General features: G+C 29.4%; 2 protein-coding genes, 1 long non-coding RNA gene and 1 other non-coding gene across 4 annotated transcripts; 2 read left to right on the forward strand and 2 right to left on the reverse strand.

The window, feature by feature from the left end:
• Window positions 1-11,659: 11,659 nt before the first annotated feature.
• LOC128032525 (uncharacterized) lies at window positions 11,660-12,546 on the reverse strand. Its single transcript, XR_008188862.1, has 2 exons — window positions 12,227-12,546; window positions 11,660-12,106 (listed from the first exon to the last, which is right to left on the reverse strand). It is a non-coding gene; the product is annotated as an uncharacterized LOC128032525 (long non-coding RNA).
• A 160-nt stretch (window positions 12,547-12,706) lies between these two features.
• On the forward strand, window positions 12,707-16,584 carry LOC105799100 (katanin p60 ATPase-containing subunit A1). Its single transcript, XM_012629471.2, has 7 exons — window positions 12,707-12,943; window positions 13,529-13,997; window positions 14,268-14,465; window positions 14,828-15,072; window positions 15,426-15,584; window positions 15,698-15,785; window positions 16,023-16,584. Exons 1-7 carry the CDS (start codon window positions 12,822-12,824, stop codon window positions 16,302-16,304), a joined length of 1,563 nt encoding a protein of 520 aa, XP_012484925.1. The 5' UTR covers window positions 12,707-12,821; the 3' UTR covers window positions 16,305-16,584.
• A 346-nt stretch (window positions 16,585-16,930) lies between these two features.
• Window positions 16,931-17,002, forward strand: TRNAD-GUC (transfer RNA aspartic acid (anticodon GUC)). Its single transcript has one exon. It is a non-coding gene; the product is annotated as a tRNA-Asp (tRNA).
• Window positions 17,003-17,854: 852 nt separating this feature from the next.
• Window positions 17,855-20,816, reverse strand: LOC105797909 (probable 2-oxoglutarate-dependent dioxygenase AOP1). Its single transcript, XM_012627786.2, has 3 exons — window positions 20,438-20,816; window positions 18,851-19,160; window positions 17,855-18,183 (listed from the first exon to the last, which is right to left on the reverse strand). The coding sequence occupies exons 1-3, from the start codon at window positions 20,809-20,811 to the stop codon at window positions 17,923-17,925; spliced, it is 945 nt and encodes a 314-aa protein (XP_012483240.1). The 5' UTR covers window positions 20,812-20,816; the 3' UTR covers window positions 17,855-17,922.
• Between the last annotated feature and the right edge of the window lie 2,757 nt (window positions 20,817-23,573).

Genomic DNA, 23,573 nt, shown 5'->3' on the forward strand with positions numbered 1-23,573 from the left:
TAATATGACTATCTGCATACCAAAATATATAACTTGTTTATACAATCAAATTTTATATTTTCGAATCTATAATCCAAAATCCACTATTTAACCTTATTTCAATTTAAAATAATCAAATTCTCAATTCACAACATAATTTCATCATCCAATCATATGTTTACATATGTGACGACATAAATCATCATAATTTTAATTCAATTGCATAATTATAACAATAAATTATATTTTCAAAACTATTCAATTTAGTCATTAACACAAGCAACTAATTCAAATCGATTCAATTCAACTCGTTCTATCATTTCCAGCTTACCTTATGTTATTACCATGCAACGAAGTTCATAAATGCAACAATTAAAAATGTTCGAGTTATAAAAATGCAAATTGTAAACTCCGAGCTATTTGTTGATGACTTCATTTTTTTCCTTTCTATTTTGAGGAATTCGGGTCGATGTTAGCTATGGATTAACATAAATACACCAAACACAATCATTTTCACATTCAATTTCTAATTTATATAACTTTTGTATTTCATTCAATTTAGTCTAAAAAATCGAGACTAACTTAACTTTCAATTTTAGCCACAAATTTTCATGTTGATTTCCCTCTAAGCCCAATTGAACTTCTTATTTATTTTTATACCACAAATTTCAAATTTTATTCAATTTAGTCCTATTAAACAAAAATCATCAATTGACTTTACAATTTAGTCCTTTTTCAATACTAAACTTAAAACCGATCAAATTAAGCCTTAAAATTTCAACTATCTAACAATGGAAACATCCACAAACTTTAAAAATATCAAAAAATAAGGCATAGGTCAACTAGCTTGAGCTCTCGTGATTTCAAAAATATAATTTTTTTTTAAAAAGACCAAATATTTACTTGAATTTTGATGTTAAAGCTTCCAAATCCTATGTGTCGTTTAACTTCTCATCTTTCTTAATATTTGGTTGGGAGGAGGAAGATAATATGTTTCTTTCTTCCTCCACTAACTTAAAAAATAACATATAATATGCATTTTCTTTTTATTTTAAGTTTTAACAAAACAACTATTTTTTATTAAAACAAAATAATTAATCCTTGTTACAACCGTCCATTATACTTAAGGTAGTGGTTTAATTGTTTCTTAAATCCCCTAGTCATGTTTAAATTAAAGATTCTTTAAGAATTAAACTTTTGAAACTTTTACGATTTAGTCCCTGTACTTTAATTAATATATAATTCGCCAAAAGTACTTGGATGAAATTCAATTCAATTATAATATAACTCTGTAAATATTTAATAAAAATATTTACGATTTTGATTTACAGAATTGAGATTCTAAAACCATACTTTCCGACACTGACCTTCGGGTCGTTTCAGGTCACGGGCTTTGATTCGTAACTCATGACATTCTCCCCCACCCATCTTGCGATGCCTTTGTTGTGTCCTCGAAATGACGCTAGTTTAACTCATCCCGAAACTACCTTAATGCCTTGGCTGATTCCCAACTAGTCTTTCTATAGGGTAGTTCTACCCTTCGAAATATTTACCTCGGCTTATGTCTCTGCCATCGCCTAACTCAAATTGTATTTCTCTCTTGTGCATCTTGAGTGTGAGAAGCTATAGCTCTTACTTGCCCTATTGCGACTCACTCTCCTTGATCCTCGCAAATAGGCTTTGGCACACCCACATTGAACATTGGTTAACCTTGAGTTTTGTCGCTAATTCTGGTTTGTAAGCCCTTCGACTTACTGGCTCCAGAACTTTGAAACAGGCCATGTGTCTTTCCTAAGTCAATGGTAAGTTATAATGCAAAACACTAGGAAAGTGTTTGAAATGTACCTTACTTATAGCATTTACTCGTTTTGACTAGCTAGTTTGCATCACTATTTTTCCCACAAACTTTGATGCACAACCCACATTTCTCATAGGTGGTAGCCCCACTGATAACTCAACAAGTTTTATGTCGGTATTTTGCACCCTTAGTATTTCCAATGGGGTTTCCTTAGCACTCCAATCTACCAAATCAATGTTCTTACCCCACGAAACACCCTTGGCTAGTAAGATTGTCAAATGTGTCTTGGATTCACCTCGCATGTCTCAACTTATCGACACAACACATTGATCTTGTCGAGTATCCAAAATATACATACAATCAACAAAAGAAACCAAAAAAGCATTAATCCAGTCTAGGAAATTCAAGCCAAGCACGAAGTTGTAATCATCTAAATGAATTACCTCAAAGTCTTCTTTGCCTTTCCACTCACCGATTTGAAGCTATCAACCATTTTTTATTATGACCCCCTCTTCGCTTTTGCATAATTAAGTATCATGGGCCCAAGCATTAAAGCGTCACTCTCTAGCTCTGCTTCCTCCTTACTAATTGTGGTCAGCTTGCCCCTTAAACTTTTCTAATTCGGGGGCATCCATTTGATGGTTCAGTGTCACCCTCAACACCTCTTTATCCATGGAAACTCTACAAACAATGAGCTCTTCCTTGAGCTTCTCAACCTGTTTATTCAAAGCACTCATTGTGGCTTCGGACTCATCCTTTTGAAGTCATCAACATGGCTTCAAGAGCATCATTCTTCTTTGTTAGCTTACCCACAAAAGTATTGAAAAGCGCTTGTAACATATCTTCATTAGAACTAAGAGCCTCCACTACTTATCTTTTGACTTGTTCTTCCACTAAGGCCAGCTCTACCATGCATCCCTCAACTACCTCGAACGTTTCCTTAATACCACCTACGGATTCCTCAAGATTGGTCACACGACTTTCCAAAGCCGACAACATACTTTTTGGTCTGCTTGCTTTCATGGCCCCTTACGGCTCTCCTTTGAATCAACATGCTCATCTACTTCTTTTGTCATTTCTCTCGGCACCTTCAAACCTTAGCTTTGATACCAACTGTCACAGGACTAGAACTTTAGTCTAGCAAACTGTGCGACCTTAAGTGATTTATTTGCTTCTAATCCGCCTAAGTCAACTTAACTCTCAAAAAGTGAGAATTCACACAAAAAAAATCTCTAAGACACTGAATTTAACAGAAGCAAACTCAAAGACAAAGAAGCAACAAATGAACAAAAAACCATAAAAAAACAATGCACACAAGGTGTTTGAATATATGCTCTCAAAAGTATTTTATTACTTAATAATGGAATGATTATAAATGGGGGTTGACTTCTATTTATAATTAAGTTCTCCCAAATCCGACGGTGCATTTTAAATTACACTGATGGTGGAGATTAAACCTATCTACAAGTTCGAGAATCCTAAAGGATTTAGACACTTTACAAGATCCTTTAAGTTTACAAATATTCACCACAATAACTCTAGCTTTATTGAAGTGTTTAACTGGACCACCAAGACTTCAAGTAGATGGGTTTCTCTATATGTTCCACGAATCGGACCAGTCAAGTAGGTTAAATGAGCTTCATTTGATAAATTGGCCTCCATGGGTGATTCTGTAATAGTCACGGGCTTTGATCCGTGACCCTTAACATCTACGCAGGGTTCTTCTAATTTTTTAAATAAAAAAATTAATTAATTAATATTAAAATTAATTCTGAATGGAATTTTATTAAATAAATTTGATTGATTTTTTTATTTTCTATATGTAATAAATTTTTATTTTATTTTATTAATTATGTAAATTGAATTTATGATAAATGTTAAAGGTATAAATTTAAAATTAACCTATGAGTTAATACACAGATCAATTATCTTAGATGACTCACTTAGAAAAATCATTTAAATAAAACGTTTAAAATGGAAATTCAAGAAATTAATATTTTTCTCACTGCTCAAATATTCAACGCGCAAGTTCATCATTTAAAAAAAAAAGTGTGGATCTCAAATCAACATGTGAGTGAATGTGTGGATCAACATTTTGAATATACCATTTAAATTTAAATAAAATTTATTCTTTTATAAACAATTTATTTAATTAATAAACAGAACACATAACATAAAAAAATCAAAAAGTAATATAAAAATAGTATGAACAAAACACCAACACATGAATGTATCAATATATTTATTAAAAATAAATATTAAAAAAGTTACATACCAATTTTTAAAACTATTTATAAAATTAAAAAACATATTAACAATATACTTAATACTGACCCTATGAATATAATAAAATAAAGAAAAATACACCTGTCTTGTTTCAAGGTAGCACATCTATTGAGCACTAAACATATATATATATATATATATATATATATTATATTTTATACTAAATCAACATGTGAGTTAACGTGTTGCCCAATAACAATAATAATACATTATTTTAAAATACATTAAAATAATTAATTAACCAATATATTTTCTCTAATTTTGATAATTATGTGAATTTATTTCATTACTTTTATATTTAAATATCTTAAATAAACGGGTTTAAAAATAAATTTTGAATCATTGTAATAAATATGTCACGAATTAGTGCATACAAATATAATAAAATATTTTAAAAATTAAATTGCAATATTAAATTATACCAATTATTAAAGAGCCAGTATTTAGTACACTAACAGAGTAAAATTTTTTTATTGTGCCCAGGCGTGAAGTCAGAAAATTTCTTTAGGTGGCTAGAATTAAGTTGTATATTTTTACATTTGTAAAAATGTAAATTTACCATTTTAATAGCCTATATGTTTATAATTTTTAAAGGAATAAATCAAAATTTTATCATTTTTAGAGACAAAGTGAAATTTTACCATTACTAATTTAGAATTTTATAAATTAAAAGGGCTTAAATAAAAACTTTTCCATTTTAAGAGGCTGGGCCCCTGCTAACCCCTCTGCTTCGCCATTGATAGTGTCTCTCTTTTTTAAATATATATATTTTTAATATCTTACTATACTCTTATAAAACACTTGTCAACTATTGTCTCTGCTTGTAGAATCTAAAAACTCCACAAATAATGTATCGAATATTATTCCATTATTAAAAATTAATACATAATTAACACAACCAAAAGATAATAATAATTAAAAAACAACACAAAATATAATTTAAACATGAATAGGTTTTACATGTACAATTTCTAAATAATTGACCGAAACATAGATTCATGAAAATATCAATACATAGTTATAATTTCATAATCTTTGTTTTTAAATTTTAAAATTTAGATCCAACTGTTAATATTATTAAATTTCTTTGTTAAAATTTAAATTCATTACAACATCATTTTTTAATTACACGGTTATCAAGTGGGTACTTTATTTTTTTTATTTCAAAATGTTTGACTACCCAATTTAACCAAAAAAATTAACAAAATATCTGAGTTTTAAAATTTGAAAAATTAGAGAGACTCAATTCTTAAAAATAAAAGTGTAGGAACTAAATCTTAAATTTTTAAAATATAAGGACTTTGTAACATATTTTAATAAAAATAAAATAAATAACAAAGTCAATTGTGAACAAAGATGCAACAACTTCTACCGTACTTAATGTATTCTTTTGTTATATATTGTTTAGATTGTATGTGTTAATTTTAATTATTCTAAATCGTCCTTCTTTGATCCTTCCTTCACGAAACCATTTATTTTTTGGCTGACATCATCTCAATAACACGTGGATGACATATGATTAATGCATAATAATTATAGTTATGATCGACTAAAAAAATCATCAACAAATTTCATGATTTTTACGAGTGCCACCAATATTATTTATTTAAATCTATTTTATTTGTATGAGTATGATATATACGGATTTAGATGTTATAAATTATTTATCTCAATATATGGTTTTATATACATGTATAGTATTGCCAATAGAGTTTTTAAATTTCATAAGTAGAGTAAAATAGGATCGGGGTTGACAAATATTCTATAATGTCACGTTTGGTTAGGGAGAATGGAATAGTCATTCCCTCCTTATTATTGGATGAATAGTGATGTTGTTGGTTGGTTCACCGATCTCTTCATTCGGCCGAATTACTTAAAGCCTTCCTATTCTCTCAAATGCGTAATAAGGATTTAATGGTGAGGGCTTTGAATAGCCATTCCGACCATTGCCGAATAAAAATAAAGAAAATTCTTTGTAGAATCTCCTTTACCAAACGCGTTCAAAGTTGCTTTTATCACAACAATACACTTTCAGGTTAGCAGATTTTTCTTTTCAAGTTTAATTTTGTTTGGTTTCTGTTCTTGCAATGATCAAATTTTGTTTCAGAAGGGGTTTCTAGTAACGAGTTTCTTTAAATTTTCTAAAAAATAAGTTATAACTTAATTTTCAAATATTTGTCTTTTGGGGAAGATGATGTTTCGTTTTATCTTATGGGAAACCCACGGACTAGAATTGAATTGCAGGGGGTTAATCGTAACCACCATATCGATTTTGTTTTATTATTTCAATTTTGATGCTAGAGACGACAAAAATAAACTTAATTAATAGAGGAGATAACTCAAAATTTGATCACCATGTAATTAATAAAATATTAAATTAAATAGATAACTCAAATTTTGTTTTATCATTTACGAAAAAGTGTTTAATGAGCTATAACTTTTCGAGGTTTTAACGAATATTTTCTTATTTGCCACAATGTTATGTTATCAAATTTTAATAAAATTCAAATTCAGAGATCAAAGTATAAAAAGTGCCCAAATTCTAATTTTTAAACCAAAAAACACATTTTAACTTTTACGTTTAGGAAAAATATTTTTAGAGTCAAATGACATTTTAACCTTTATCTATAATGTAATGGATTTTATTTAATGTTTATATTAGGTATACAATTATTTACCTATTGAAAGTTTTATATAACATTATATATTTACATTTATAAAGGTTATGTTTTAATATTTAAAAATATAATTTATATATTCAAATTAAATCTTACAAAAATTAATATTGATTGTTTAATATATTTAAAATTTATATTTCATATATTATAATAAATTAATTTTTATATTCTTGCTACAATATCATAATGTTAATGAATTTGAACATTCTTTAAATCAATGGTAGAGCTAAGGGTTGGTAGGGGTCCCGGATCCCTAAAATAGAAAAATTTTCATTTAGCCCTCTATAGAATTTATAAAATTTTAAATTTATGATAGTAAAATTACACTTTGGTCCCTAAAATGATAAAAATAGATTTAATCCTTTAAAATTTATAAATATATAGGCTATTAACATAGTGAAATTATATTTTTACGGATATATCATTCAATTTCAGCCCCTAAAAAAAATTCTGACTTCGTCCCTGCTTTAAATGCATATTTTTACTTCATAACATCATATTTAAAATTAACATTTTAATTCTTAAAAGCATTTTTTAATAACAATACTGAAATATTAAATCAAACTTTTCGAAAACACTTTTAGTAAATACTTTTCAAACCCTTTAGGTAGGTTTGGATGGACAGTGGGGTGCAGTGCATTTAGTTTACTTTTTATCTCATGTTACAATATTTAATTTCACCGTCACCGCTATTTTTTACACTAACCACAAATAAACGCACCGTCTATCTAAACCCACCCTTAATCTATTAGATTAAATTTGGTTTATCACAGTTCATTTAAAATATTGAAATATTAATTTTATTGTAGTTCTACTTTTTTTTTATCATTAAATTTACCCATAAACATAATAAATAGAGGCGCTGATGGGATTCCAAAAAAGCTATGTGCCTAAGTTCAGCCCGTCCTAATGGCATGTCTTGTTTGTCAAAAGACAATAAAAAATATATTTATTTAATTTAATTATAAATATAAATATAAATATTAAGAATATTTTTTTATTTTTACAAAGTAAACTAACTTTTTTATTCGAGAAACTAGAGAAATGCGTAAAATAAATTTCAATAAGTTTAAACATTTGTGTAGTACACATTACACAACAACAAAAATTGTGAAGAAAATAATTAAGTAAATTGAGTTTTTAGATAATTTTACATTCATTTGGTCAAATAGAAAAACTTCATGTCCAAATGGATGAATCAAATCGAGAAATGTAACTGTTTAAGTAATTTTGTATTTTTGTAATTTTATTATTCGGCGTTTGTTCATAAAAATAAAATTACCTATTGTAATAAAAATACCTAAATATAATATTTTTAACACATTACTGGATATCTTACACTATTTTGTTTGATTCATTTAGTTAAAATGTAAAATGAAATTTGATCAAATTCTTTTAAATTATTAACACAATTATTGATATAACATCATTTTATGTTTATATATGGCGTACATAAATAATTATATTTATTCAATATAAAAATAAATTGATGTATTTATTACTTTAAACGTGTATGATTAAATCAAAATTGAAGTTTCAAGTATATATTTGAACCATAATTAGAGTTTCACGATACAATTGCACCAAATTAAAGTTCATGTATACAATTACACATTGAATCAAAATTCATGTATAATTTTGAAATTAATCCCAAAGTAGTATTTGAAACCTAAACATAAGAATTTTCGGTACAATAAAATATTACATGTTTCAATGAGGATTTAGTAAAATATTTCTTTAGATAATATTACATTTCGCCAATCAAACAACATAATTTTATTACCAAAAGTAATACTATATCCCGTGAACCAAACACTAACTATCCATATATCTATAAGTTATTATATGTTCATATTATAGTATAAAATCTAAGTAAAAATTTAAGTTGCGACTTATTTATCGAATGTTCATCTTTCTCAAGAATTATTGTTTTACAAAATAAAATTCTCATAAATTAAAAATTTTAAAGTAAAAAAAAATCATATTAAAAACTTAAGATAACAACATTTACATTAAAATGATTAGATCTATGTTATAAGATTAAAGGCTTTTTTTTTTCAAATAGAGAAATGGTGATAAATATGGACAGTTGGGTCGGGCACATGATTTTGAATTGCGCATTGATTTTACTTTAATAGTATGTACCAAAAACCAGGGTGGCGTAACAAGCATTGTTGCCGGGTGGTTCAAAATATTTTTCTAATTTTCTTCAACATCAATTAAAAAAGTATAATAAACAAATAAAATATGGAAAAAATTTATAGTAATAAAAGAGCAAACAAAATATGTTATTATAAATTTTATAAAAAATGTTATTATAAATAATAATTTAGAACATTAATGAATCTAATTTTAAATTATTAACCAATAATGTAAATATTTGATTTTTTTAAATACAACATAAAAAATCAATTTTATTTATTGAATAAGAATGTAATATTTGAAAATTTAAATGAAAACAAAAATTGCAACTTTTATTACATATTAAATTATTACCTGATTTAGACAGCACATGATGGGACGAAACAACATAATCTTTTTAGCTCTTGGCCTTTTGACTCTCTCTCTTTAATCTATTTACTGTAAAGAAAAAAATGAATCTTTCTTTTCAATTTTCAAAAAATTGAAATTATTAATTAAATGAATTTTTAAAATTTATGACAAAATTCACAATCAATGTTCAACTCTTATAATAATTAAAAGTTAATTCTTAGTTTATATTTAAATAAAATATTAATTTGAATATTTAATTTTTACTACATAATTTCTAAACATAAATCAATAAGATGTAATTACCTCCTTCATGTTGAAATCAAGTATTAGAGAATGAAATAGAATATGAAGATTTTTCAAATAAGATTTACCTGTCTTTCATATTTATGGGTTTAGATCAATAATGCGTTTAATTTATTTTTTGTCTCATGTTACGAAGATCTAATCTTATCACCATCACTATTTTTACATTAATTATAAATAAGCACACCATCCATCCAGACCTACACGCAATTATACTTTCAATCGTGTTAAATCGTATAAAATAACAAAAAAGAACAATATTAATAATAACACACACGTATTTGTTTCCCCAAACAAAAGCTTCCAATATTGCAACATTTCAATTTCAATTTTCCTCATCTATTTTTCTTTTATTAATTTCTTCAATTTCATTTCTAATTTCTTTATCTTTTCTGATCTGAACTTTTGTTCAAGCCCGGTCTAAACTATGTCTGGTAAATTTAGACCTATATTAAAACTTATAGTATCGATGCAAAAAGAAATATATCGATACTTGATATGAGGTATCGATACTCAAATAATTTTTCTTTAATTTTCAAAATATCGAACCTTAAAAAGATATCGATACCAAGCAGGGTATCAATACTTTTGTAAAAGGTACCAATACTTTATTAAGGTATTTGGCCCGAACCAAACCTGAGCAAAATAATTTATCTGAAATTCGACCTGTTTTCTAATAGAATTTTTTTTACCCAAACTCATTTTCTAAACTTATATTTTTATCTAAACCTTCTCAAAACGTTCAGGCTGGGCCACAAGTGACAAGACTAGATGTAAAACAATGTATGATTTGGCATAAACTTAAAAAATCACCAACAATCAGTACATAACCATGCAAGATTATATGTAATAGAGCAGTGAATCAATTACCATGGACGCCTGGTCTAATAGAATTCTTATCACCCACCACTTGTATACAGATTGAAAAGAGAAAAGCTTTACTGTATTTCCTTTAAAAATGTAAAATTTAGGGTGAGTTTAAATGGGCGGTAGGGTGCTGTGCGATGTAGTGTGTTTAGCTTACTTTTTATCTCACACTACAATATCGTTATAGTATTTAATTTTACCACTATTGTTGTTTTTACTAACTGTCGGTAAAAGTATCACCCATCTAAACTCACCATTACTCTCCTTTTCGCTCCCACCTTTTCTCTCTTTATAATTTGGTGTTATTTCAAATAAGTTTATTCTAGATTTTTGTAATGTTGTGAAATTTTTTATATAAGCCATTCATTTATAAAGCATCTGATTGAATTGGTGTCACGAGTTAATTAGATATCAATTCGGTTAAAAATAATTAAAAGAAATATTTATTTTGTAAAATAAATTATATTATTATGAGTATGTTTTATCTTTTATAAATCAATCAAAATTATTTATAATAAAATTTGAATAAAAATATTATAAAATTTTAAATATTGAACTTTATTATAAACAAAGCTTTATTTATTATGAAATTTTTAATAAATATATTTATCATATAACTTTATTAGTGTGTCATCATTTACTAAGTTTTGCTAAAAATAATAGAGTATATCAAGTTCTAGTGTATTAAAAATGTTAAAATATACTATTAGTTCGAGTAATTTGATCAAATTTAAAATTTAGTCCATTATTTAAGAAGTTAAATTTTAAGTTCTCTTTTTATTTAAAATTTCAATTCAGTCATTAAAATTGTACGTATTTTCTCTCAAAATTTGTCAACTTGAAATTTTGATCAAGTTATCTTCGTGTGGCATGACATATGATTGAAAAACAAAATTGTATAAGTTTCGATAGAAACTACCAATAACGATAATAATTGGACTAAGATTTTTAAAATAAAAAAATAGAAGGATTGAAATTTAACTTTTAAAGTATAAGGACAAAATCTTAAATTTTAGAAAAGTACAGGACTAACAATAAATTTTAATCATATTAAAAATAAAATCTTAAAAGATAAACTACACAGATATTCCTAAATCATAAAAAAATCATTTTAGGTATTCAAAATAAAAATTTACAATTTAAACAACTAGTTACATAATTTAATTATTTTGGTCACTCTCATTAAAATTGAAAATTTAATTTTTCAGTAATTAAAGTAAAATTCATGTATTTGTTATTCATTAAAAAATTATCATTTTAGTCCTCGAACTTTTAAATTAATTTAAATGAGGTATATATAACCCTACAAAAATTATGTAATAAATTCTCATTTTAGTCCAAAACCCAAAGAGCTCGTCTCATGGCTTGTTCATTGTTGGGGTCGTTTTCGATTCTTGCCTTCCGTGCTTGCTTCTCTACCAACTCCATTAATTCCTTCACTTCGCCGAAAACATACATCAAATTAAATCGCAAAACGTTAAGGGCGGTGGTGATGGTCCTATAAGCACTTGGAATTGAGTGCTCACTATCTCCGATTTCATTAAAATTCATAGCCTTGCGAGCAATCCTCCATTAAGAAGCAAATTTTCTAGAAAGTAAAATAAGGCTCGGAGAATCAAAGCACGACCGACTTGAGAAGAACTAAAAACCCAAATCGCGAGCAATCCTCACCCCACATACACCGGCAAACATCAAACACTAACTGAAAAGAGCAAATAAAAAATCAAAAAGCCTCCGCAGCAGAGGAAGAATGAAAAAAATCAAGCAAAAAATTAGAGAAAAAATAAAAAGGGAAAAAAAAAGCATAGAGAAGAGAACTTACTTATCTTTTGGGGCTTGTGGCGATCCAACGGTGGACGCCGGCAATCGAGGTTTTTAACGTCAAACCTTTGCTTGGGGTTTTGTAGGTTTTGGTTGCTTTTTGGGAAAATCTAAACCAAATGATGGATAGAGGGTGTGGAAACCTATTGTGTGGTGGTGGTTTTGTGCCCGTCGGAGCACGGTGGTGGAACTCTCCAACCGGTGGCGGCCAGGGTTCGAAGAAGAAAAAGAAAAGGAAAAGGAAAAGAGATAACTAAAAAGAAAAAAAGAAAAAGGAAAAAAAGAATAAAATAATATCAAAATTTAAAAGAAAAATGTCATGTCAGCTGCGAAAAATTGAAAGCTTCAATTTGTGTAAACCGTTAGCAACGGCTTAAAAGTTAAAACTTCAAAAGCAATGAAAAGCCCAAAACAACAAGGGCTAAGACGTAATTTCCTTCCACAGTTTAAACGTCGCCGTCAAGGCACTCTATTCCACCAATCTAACCAGAAAACAGGGCCAGAAAAAAAAAGTTTAAAGCAAAAGTTTTTGTTTTTTAAATTAAAACCCTAGAATTTGGGAATTCTTTTTTTGGGGATTTGATGCTGAATTCGAAATGGTAGGAAATTCGCTTGCTGGATTACAAGATCACTTGAAATTGGCTCGAGAATACGCTCTTGAAGGCCTCTACGACACTTCAATTATTTTCTTCGATGGCGCCATTGCTCAGATCAACAAGTATTTTCCTTCCTATTGTTACTTCGCTTTCGTTTTCTGTGATTTGATTCACAAAACTTTCTCCTTTACTTCTTTCGGCACTTAATGTTTGAATTTTTGTTCATTGATTTGATTCACAATTAAGTTAGTTAGACACTTAGACTGTTGATTAGTTCTAGAAAAACTGTTTGTTTAATTTGATTCATGTATATATCTTTTTAATATTAAGTATTCTAAGAAAAATAGTTGTTAACTTAATCAGCTGAGTTTCTTTTTTTTTTTATATATATATGTTGCCTGTTATAGCAAAACACTTATATATATATATATATTTATTAATCTTCATTTTATTGGGGCTTACTTCTTTATCGCTTTCAAAATCTTGAATTCTATGTAATATAATTTTTTATTCTTTTGAGTACTTTTTTTATCTTTATGATTTATGTTGCATCATGTCAGTGTTATACACGAAATAAATGGAAAACGCAATTAACATGAATCAGAATAAGCATTGTTATATGTTTGTTACTGAATTAAAAGAAATTAGCTTTTTAGCTATTCTTTTGAGTTATTACTCTAAAATTATTCATTTTTTTATGCGTTTAGGCATCTAAACACACTTGATGACCCGTTAATTCGATCCAAATGGATGAATGTGAAGAAAGCACTGTCTGAGGAGACAGAAGTTGTGAAGCAATTGGATGCTGAGAGAAGGTCATTTAAGGAAGCTCCAAATGGGCGGCGTCCTTCTTCACCACCGATTCATGCAAAATCATCTTTTGTGTTTCAACCTCTTGATGAGTACCCAACTTCATCGGGTGCTCCAATGGATGATCCTGATGTGTGGAGGCCTCCAAGTCGGGACACATCAACTAGAAGACCTGCTAGGGGTGGTCAAGCGGGAATGAGAAAGTCTCCCCAAGATGGGATTTCGGGTCGTGGTAATACTAGAACAGCTGCAACTGGACGTGGTGCTAAGGCTGGTGCTTCAAGTAGAACTAACACGGGGGTCAGAGGATCTACCACTGGAAAAAAGGGTACTGGTTCTGGGAAATCTAGCAAAGGCGATTCGGCAGTAAGTTCTAGTTGGAAAAAAAGACCCAATTCTTATCTATGCTATATTTGACTTACTGCTATCTTTTGAGTTGGAAATTTCAATATAAAGCTTAAGTTCTTAACATATTTAAGTTCACTTGTCATTCACATCCCCATGTACTATTAATATCTTAAATGTAATTCTAAATACTTGTAGTGACATAAAATATTTTTGCTAATCTGAAGTTAAATTATTTTAGTTTGATATTCTCAAAGTTTTGGTGTTTGACTTGTTTGTGCATTTTTTTAGAATGGTGATGCTGAAGATGGAAAGTTGAAGAGGTCACAGTATGAGGGGCCTGATCCAGATTTAGCTGAAATGCTGGAAAGGGATGTCTTAGAAACCACTCCTGGAGTGCGGTGGGATGATGTTGCTGGTTTGACTGAAGCAAAAAGGCTTTTAGAGGAAGCTGTTGTTCTTCCTCTATGGATGCCTGAGTATTTTCAGGTACTTGCCATAGTTGCAGCTGAATTACCATGAAGTTTGGTTTTGTAGAGGGCATATGATATTGCCAGATGTTTTCTTGTTTCTGTCACATATTACAGCGTATTGTAAATACTAAATATGTTACTAATGAATCTATCAGTTTGATTTTGCATTCAATAAAGGAATGTAAAAACAGCAATCTAGTGTAAGTTCTATTCATATGTTTCTAGGGGAAATGGCAAAGTCATTAGTAGAGTTCTGTTTCCACAATTCTAGAAAATTAGAAGAAGTAACTTTCTGCATATTTTCCTGCCACATCAAAATATGTTTATTAATGTGAGTTGTCAGACCAGATGTGTTATATAGTATCTTTTTGTCTTTAGGGAATTAGGAGACCATGGAAAGGTGTTCTTATGTTTGGCCCTCCTGGAACTGGCAAAACGCTCCTGGCTAAAGCAGTTGCCACTGAGTGCGGAACAACTTTTTTCAATGTTTCTTCTGCTACTTTAGCCTCAAAGTGGCGTGGGGAGAGTGAACGCATGGTTCGGTGCTTGTTTGATCTTGCAAGAGCTTATGCACCCAGTACAATTTTTATTGATGAGATTGACTCTCTTTGCAATGCCCGTGGGTAAGTTTGCTGCCTGTTGCTGTAGAGTTTGGCCGTTAGCTTTGATTTATTCTTGACAATTAGAAGTCATATATGCATATGCATATTCTTTCTAGCATGAAAGGAGAAGGGGGACGTGTATGTGCTGATATTTTAATTTTATCTTGATAATTCATGATTGATAGACATTCTTCCTTTTTCTCTAGATATTCATTCGTTCATTTACTTATGCATTAACGAACACACTCTCTTCCTCCTGCTTTACGGCATTAGTTTCTCTATACTGTTAAATGAAGTCATGGTTCTGTGCCCACAGATTTATTCTTCGCTAAATGTTCTCTGAAACTTGACTTTGATGCAATATTCTCGTTTAGGGCTTCTGGTGAGCATGAGTCATCTAGGAGGGTTAAATCCGAACTTCTTGTTCAGGTAGATGGTGTAAATAATACTGGCACAAACGAAGATGGTAGCCGTAAGATTGTGATGGTTTTGGCTGCAACTAACTTCCCATGGGACATAGATGAGGCTCTCAGGTAGGTCTTTTTATGTTTGATGTGTTTAGGTTTTGTCTTTTTGGTTCTTCTCAATGATTGGATCAGTCAAGTTACAAGGTCAAAGTCTCATTGTACTTCTTCGTGCAATGTAGGAGGCGACTGGAAAAGCGTATTTACATTCCTCTGCCTAATTTTGAGAGTCGTAAGGAGCTTATTCGGATCAATTTAAAAACAGTCGAGGTAATTTACTCTTCACTAATCTATGAATCATCTTTTGTTATTTTTTGAGGCTTTTGTGACTTTTGTTATGCCGCATTTCATTTGTTTGTATGTTAGCTATAAGTTATTCACATGATATGATGGAATAAAAATCCAGCTTTTGGTTGCCTCTTGGAGCCAAATAAAGTCTGTGTATATATATATATGTATGTATGTATGTTGTGTTCTATGTGATGATACTAGTAGTAAATTGGGCAGGTGGCTGCTGATGTGGATATTGATGAAGTGGCTCGTCGAACAGAGGGATACAGTGGGGATGATCTCACAAATGTTTGTCGCGACGCTTCCTTGAATGGCATGAGACGAAAAATAGCAGGAAAGACACGAGATGAGATCAAGAACATGTCGAAAGATGAGATTTCAAAAGACCCTGTTGCAATGTGTGACTTCGAAGAAGCCTTGGCGAAAGTCCAGCGAAGTGTTTCACAAGCCGATATTGAGAAACACGAAAAATGGTTTTCGGAATTCGGATCTGCATAAACAAATTCCTAAACCCTTTGATTTTTCTTTCTCGAGAACAATATATTGTTTTTGTTTGGTTTTGTGATATACATGCATCGGAAGAAAGGGTGTTCCAATTCATTGTTATTTCTTAGTTTTCTCGGCATTTGATTTGTTCCTTAAAAAATGGTTGATTGGTTGTAATTTTAGTGTTCAAGAAAGTTATTACAGTGTTGTGCGATTTGTTTGTTTAATCTTTGTCGCGGAAACCTTATCATTGTTATCAAATTTTATCAGTAAACTGTTTCCTTCAGTGAAATCCTATATATTTATTATTTATATTAAGCTTGAGTACTATTATTTGAATTTGAGTAAGACATTGAAATTGCCAAATGTTTTAATTCCAGTTGTAATTTAATTAAATTACAGTAGCTCGGATATCAATTTAATCAGGAAATAACAAAATTTCTTTCTTTTACAAAGCAATATATATTATTTTAATGGTGTTTTATCTTTTTATATATTGTATAAAATCTATAAAAGTCAATTTAAAAAAATCCAAGATTTTAAAGTATGCGACAATGGAATCCAAGAATAATTCGAATAATCTTACGAATTTTTTAATATAGATTTGATTTGTAATTATGATGATTTTAAGCAAACAAGTCGTTGTAGTATAGTGGTGAGTATTCCCGCCTGTCACGCGGGCGACCCGGGTTCGATCCCCGGCAACGGCGGTTTTTATTTTTAATTTCAGTATTTTCGAGTCTTACGTTTTAACAAGTTTGTATTTGCAGCATACTACTCTTCGTTTCTTTCTAGATTCTAAGTTCCTTCCAGAAAAAACCCTTGTATTGGTTACTTTCTTCCTCACTTCTTGGCTAATATTTTGTTGATCTTATAGTAAGCAATGAGTCGTATGCTTTGTAATTGTCATCCCGATGGGTCCTCTGCATTAGAAACCTTGTAGAATTTCACCGATCATGGATTCAACACTGCAGTTCATTCTGTAGCAAACTAATTTATAGTTTGTTAGTGTAATGAAGCTGATTGTGATTACCCTCCAGTGTCGTGACAATGAGGCATCATAAAAGTCAAGCCTTGATTAAACCATGTCACCAAGAGAGTGCTTGAGGGTCTTAGAATCACATTGTCATAGTAGCTTCGGGTTGACTTCCTTGTGGACTACTAGGAGTGCAGAAGAGATGCTGGAACTCACAATCTTTTGGCTTGAAAAAAATTTGAACTTAATTCAAATTTAGCAATATTCAACTCATGTTTTTATATTATTAAATTAAATTATTACCCTTAATATATATGTTAATCCTAAGATTGATTATCTGATCGAGTTTGAGTTCAAGGCTAAGTAAAATAATTGATAAACAAGCTTAATCAAATTCCAATTTAAAAATAGATGTTCAATAAAATTCGAATCGAGTATTAAGCTCTAAATTTCTAGTCAAGCTCGACTCGATTGCACCTGATTCTAGCATTATTATATCAAAATAAAAAGGAACAAAAACTCCTCATTATATTAAAATTTCCATATATATATATTTTAAATTTAATCATAATTTATTCCACCCACATAATATCACTCTATTACATGAAAAAGAAAAGGTATCCGGAAAATGGTAAATTTGCAATAATGTCCAAGTCAAGTGTTAGAGTGGAGAGCACAAAAAGTGTGGAAGGCAGATTGAGATTTACGAGCAGCATCAGAGTGGAAAAATCTCAAAAAATCATGGAAATCAAAGGGCTTAAACATCAATGGATGTTCTTCATCAACCAACTCTTCTGGTGCCTTTATTATATACCCTTTTTTCGGGTTCGAAAATAACCCGAACGAGTATCTCGGTTCGTTTCCCTTCATCATCACTCGATGATACGGAGTGTGTAACCTGCCATTTAACCATGCCTGCATCAACATTAAACTCGTTACACAAATCTTCAGAGATGGTGATGATTTTCAAGCAGGGGTGGCGTTAAGGCAAACAGGCAAGGGCATTGGTCTTCCCTTAAATGGGAAAATTTTAGTTTTTACCCTCTAAAATATATAAAAGTATAAATTTGTATATAGTAAAATTACACTTTGGTCCCTCCAAAAATGATAAAGTTTGATTTAATCATTTAAAAACTATAAAGATATTAACTAATATAATGATGAAATTACATTTTAGCTCTTATAAAAATAAAAATATATAATTTAATTCCGGTCTCTCCAAATATTTTTCCGACTTTGGCCCTATTTTTAAAATTATACCTTCATAACAGAGCGAGACAATAACAAAACCAAGGGTGGACCGTAATGAAGCCCCCCAAATATTTTGAAAATTTCATTTTTCCTTTGAAATTTGTTGAAGATTTTCATTATGTCTTTTAATTTTTCTTTTTAAAAACTTTAATTAGACCCACAATTTTTTTAAAAAATTCATTAAACTCCTAAAATTTTTAAAAATTTTAATTAACCCGAAAACTTAATCCCAAGATCCATTAATGAACAAACCAGACCATACCAACTGCCTCGATCCCACTCCATTATCATCTGATTTTTATATTAAAGTTATTCAAAAAAAAGAACTTACAAAGAGAGAATCCCCAATGAAGACAGTTAAAGAATGGGGTTTAGCAGTGATCCATTCACCATTTTTGAGTTGAATTTCCAATCCCTGAATGCCTTGGCATAAAACAGTGACAATGTTCTTATCAGTGTGATCTCTTGACCCTAGCTTTTTCTCACTTGTATTTGGTGGCTTGTATTTCATGGCCCTCAAAAGATATTTAGTTGAATTCATGTGTTCTTCCATGTATTTTTCGATCCCAAAACTTTCCAATATCATCCTCCTTACCACCCCGTCCAACTCTGACAGTTGCTCTACCATCAATCCTATAAATCTATATATATAATATTCTTTAATTAGTGATCATAGATTTAAATATATTATCTAAATCATCCATATTTGAGGAGCCCGAGGCGGGCAAGAATTTGAAAATTTGTCATTAACCCTTTCAAAAACTTTTACTTAGGACCTCAAGTTTTTTAAAAAATTCGTTAGTTTCCTCAAAACTTTTAAATATTTTAATTAGATCCCTAATTTTTTTTGTTGAAAATTCTCAATAAACCTTAAATTTTTTGAAACCGACTCGCGAAACTCACAACCGTGACTTACAATAAATTCATAGAGATTAAAACATAAAAATCATTAAGTAAAAGGATTTTTATAATTTTAATTTTAATTACTAAAACTTACAATAAATTGTGTCAAAAGAAATTGGGATAGTTTCCGCTTGAATGATTGATTTACTGTTTAATTAATATCATTTTATTTGAATATAAATATGAAATATTTTATTATTAATATTATTTTAAATAGTGAAATTAGCTTTTAACATGACTCTGCTTGACCTAATCCGGTTAGACAAGGAAATAAATAATAATAAGGCTTAATATAATATTTAGTACCTGAATTTGACACTTTTTCTTAATTTGGTACTTAAACTTTTTTTGGCCCAATTTGGTACTTGAATTTGACACTTTTTCCTAATTTGATACCTAAACTTTTTTTGGGCTCAATTTGGTACCTGAACTTGACATTTTTTTCCCTAATTTGGTACCTAAGCTTTTTTTTTAGGTTCAATTTGGTACTTAAATTTATTAAATGTTATACAAATTACATAAAACACTAACAGTATTAATTTTTTTGTTATGCTACAAATTTATTGTTAGTATTAGAGGAAATTTATGTTAAAAATATGTATTGAACTATGCTTAACAAATTTATATTAAATAAGAAAAAAGGTTTTTAAAACCCAAAATTAAAAGAAATTCATTTGTTTAAATTAATAAAATAATTAATTAATTAAATAAAACTGAAAGTAATTGAACATATAAAATACAAAAAATATCATATCATCTGTCACATGTCACCATACATTGATTATTTTGCTATCTCATAAAAATAAAATAACATTGTTAGTATATTGAAAAAAATTGTAAAATGTTTGACAAGTACAAAATACCAAATTAGGAAAAAGAGTCAAGTTTATATATCAAATTAGACCCTCAAAAAGTTTAAGCACCAACTTAAGAAAAAGTGTCAAGTTTTGTCTATAGCTACGATAAAACAACTAAAACCACGTCCATAACTATAGATTTAAATCGAAAAACGAACCTGAAACTTGTGTTTCCATGGGGCCAAAAGCTATTAGCGAGGGACTCGACATTTTCACCAATATCTGGATCTTCAATCCCTATGCTTTCATAAAGTGGTGCACTAGGATGGGGTGAAATATAGGCATGAGAGGGATTCTCCGACACATTCTTCATTTTGGTTTCTAACGGTAACTCGAAAAGCTCTTTCAAGCTTTCGAATACTGCTTTCCGGAGCTCCGATGAAGCCTTATCGTACGATGCCTCGAAGCAACCATACTCTTCGAGTGCTTGACGAACTTGGGTTTTCACTGAATCCCATTCTAAAGATCCTGGCTTTAGGTTTTGATTCGAAAAATCTATCACCGGAAGTTGAGTCGGAGTTTCGGAACCCATTTCACTTCTTCCTTTGATTAATCAAGTGCTTAATTATGCAAAGCATTTACACACATATAGACGTATATATTGAACAGTGTGCATTGAGTTTACCTGTTTTTTTCTTTTTGTTTTAGGTTCTTGTAGGCCGGTGTAGGTGTTGGCAATATTTTTGCATGCTTGAATGTTTGCCGAACAGAATTAAAAAAGTTAAAATTTTAATTAGTCCCTGTATTTTGCATAGGTTGAGGATTTAGTCTTTATACTTTAAGTTGATATTTTTAGTCATTATACTTTTTAAAAATTGAAATTTTAGTCATAACCGAACATTAGCTGTTAAATCCATCTATTCCCAAAATCTTATGTGTCAAATATATTAGTACATGTGTAATACCATGTTAATTTATTGTTTTTATGTAATACTCATAAAAAGCCATTTTGTTTCAGTAAATAGATTTAACGACTATTGTTTGAGATAAGAATGAAATCTAAAATTTGAAAAGTATAGGACTAATTATGATCAAATTGGAGAATAGAAATTAAATCCACAACTAATGCATAATGCGATACTCATAACATAATTTGAACCTAATATATTTAACTACTACTGTTTTAGTTAGGATTGAAATTTCAAATTTTAAAAAATACAAATACTAAAATTGATCAAATTAGAGTACTTACCTAACTGATAACAAAATTTGATCTCAAAAAAGATCTATACTATCCATTTCCATTCGTATTTTTTTCTTTAACATTAATTTTATTATAGGTTATTATCATATCTGCTCTTTTTAAAACAACGTCTAAAACTATTTAGAGCCCCTCTCCAACTCTTGAATAAGAGAATAATACGTTTCAGCGCACTTGAACCCATGTCTTTCTATTCTGACGACAATATTGATGCCAATTAAACTAAAATTCAATAAATTCCATTAAGACGTTGAGGCATGTGCAAGTGATAAAAGAAATTTTCAACTATAATTGCTCCTTTGAGAGACTCGAATTTATTCTCTTTAATCACGTAGATACAAATATTGCAATCAACGTTGCCAAGGGTTGAATTTGGTTTGCCGCTGCCGTTTTGGCGGATATTTTTCGGTAAACGCAAAGCCTGCTTTTTGTTGTTTCCCTTGGGTCTTTTAAAGGCTTTAGGTTGTATACCTTTAGTTCAATGTATTAGTAATAAATTTAATTTAATATATATATTAAAGCAATGTTTTGTATATTTTTTTGGTGAATTACAATAACAGGGTAAAATCCAAACAATTAATGCGATTAGCGCGACTCGAATCCAGACCATATTAGGGTGAACATCCTTGACCATTAGGCCATCACATGAGGTTCAATATTTTGTATTTTTTATTCATTCGAGTTTGAAGATTAAATAAATCATTAAATGATATTAAAGATATGTTTAGATGAAAGATTTGTATGAGATATTTTATTTATATCAAGGTTTTAAATTTTAAAAATAAATTTACTTGTTTGGATAAAAATATTGGAGGATTTCAAAATTGTGGGTAATTTCAAGAAGAGATTTCATTAGTTCAATTTCTTTTTCAAATTCCAACTAAATCGGTGAAAGTACTTGTTATATCAGGACTACTTTAAATAAATCTCTATACTATTACATGGATTAATTTAATTCTTATTTTAGTAAAAGAACCGAACAAATTTCATAAAATTAACGCTACTGCTTAAAAATGATAAATTATTTTTAATTGCAGTTCAATTCCAAACAAAAATTTCATTTGTAGAAATATAAAAATTTTGTAAGTATTAATTCTATTAAACATGTTAACTTTATTAAAATTTAATCTTATTTAATTCTTTTTAATAATATAAAGACTAAATTAATCTATTAATTTAATATTTCATCATTTGAAATATAGTAATAATATTATATTAAACAATTTAAAAGCATAAATATCCAATTAAAAATATATTTTATATTACATCAATGAAATATGATATTCTTTTTCTATTAATGAGGAAAAATTAAAACAAAAATCTTAAATGTAATTGAAGATGGGAACTTCAACTTTCAATGGCGAAAACAAAAAAATGCAAACTTCGTTATTATCGTAATGAAAACTCTTGAAAATAATTAAAATCAATCATTGGTTTTAATTATTTATCTAACTAGTATGGTCTTTGACTCGCGCTTCGCATTACATTAATTATTTGTTAGATTAAATTATAGAGATATGTTATATGTTACACCTTGAATAGTAAATCTTGCGGACCTCACAACGTACTCATAGGAGCTTGACACGTGCCCCCAATAGAACTAGCGACACTGTAATTTGTCTAGAATCGCTTTGACGATCTTACAGTTTCATAAGGAGTTACTTAACTAGAAGATCTTGGGTGTATAACCATCTACTCAACAACTTTTGCATCATGCACCACAAATGAGTTATCGTGAGATAACCTCACAAAGAGCACGCTATGACTAACTGTCCTCTTTAAAGACAGAACTTGAAATATCGCATGATAGTACTTGCCACAAAGGCCGATCCAACTATCATATGATCACAAGAGAGTTTTACTTACTTTTAAGAAATCTCTTCAGTGAGATCCACATAACAATCCTACCGAGGGGTAGTTAAATTGTCATGCCATCACAAGAGACCATTAATGGAGACTGCAGGTCTTGTTTAGGGACCTCCTCCCACTACCTTCTCCCACTCAATCTTTTAAAAACATTCAAGATTTTTTTAATATTCAATTTCAATCATGAATGATCAATATATGTATGACAAGTACATGCGATATTCTTC

The sequence above is a fragment of the Gossypium raimondii genome, chromosome 9, assembly GCF_025698545.1.
Source record: "Gossypium raimondii isolate GPD5lz chromosome 9, ASM2569854v1, whole genome shotgun sequence".
Taxonomy (NCBI): domain Eukaryota; kingdom Viridiplantae; phylum Streptophyta; class Magnoliopsida; order Malvales; family Malvaceae; genus Gossypium; species Gossypium raimondii.

Excerpts from the sequence above, each read along its gene's own strand:
- LOC105797909 (XM_012627786.2), bottom strand. The coding sequence starts at position 20,811 with ATGGGTTCCGAAACTCCGACTCAACTTCCGGTGATAGATTTTTCGAAT. Across the intron at positions 19,161-20,437 it reads CATGGAAACACAAGTTTCAG|ATTTATAGGATTGATGGTAG; the intron begins GTTCGTTTTTCG and ends TTATATATATAG. Across the intron at positions 18,184-18,850 it reads TCATTGGGGATTCTCTCTTT|GCATGGTTAAATGGCAGGTT; the intron begins GTAAGTTCTTTT and ends ATGTTGATGCAG.
- LOC105799100 (XM_012629471.2), top strand. The coding sequence starts at position 12,822 with ATGGTAGGAAATTCGCTTGCTGGATTACAAGATCACTTGAAATTGGCT. Across the intron at positions 13,998-14,267 it reads CTAGCAAAGGCGATTCGGCA|AATGGTGATGCTGAAGATGG; the intron begins GTAAGTTCTAGT and ends GCATTTTTTTAG. Across the intron at positions 14,466-14,827 it reads GGATGCCTGAGTATTTTCAG|GGAATTAGGAGACCATGGAA; the intron begins GTACTTGCCATA and ends TTTTGTCTTTAG.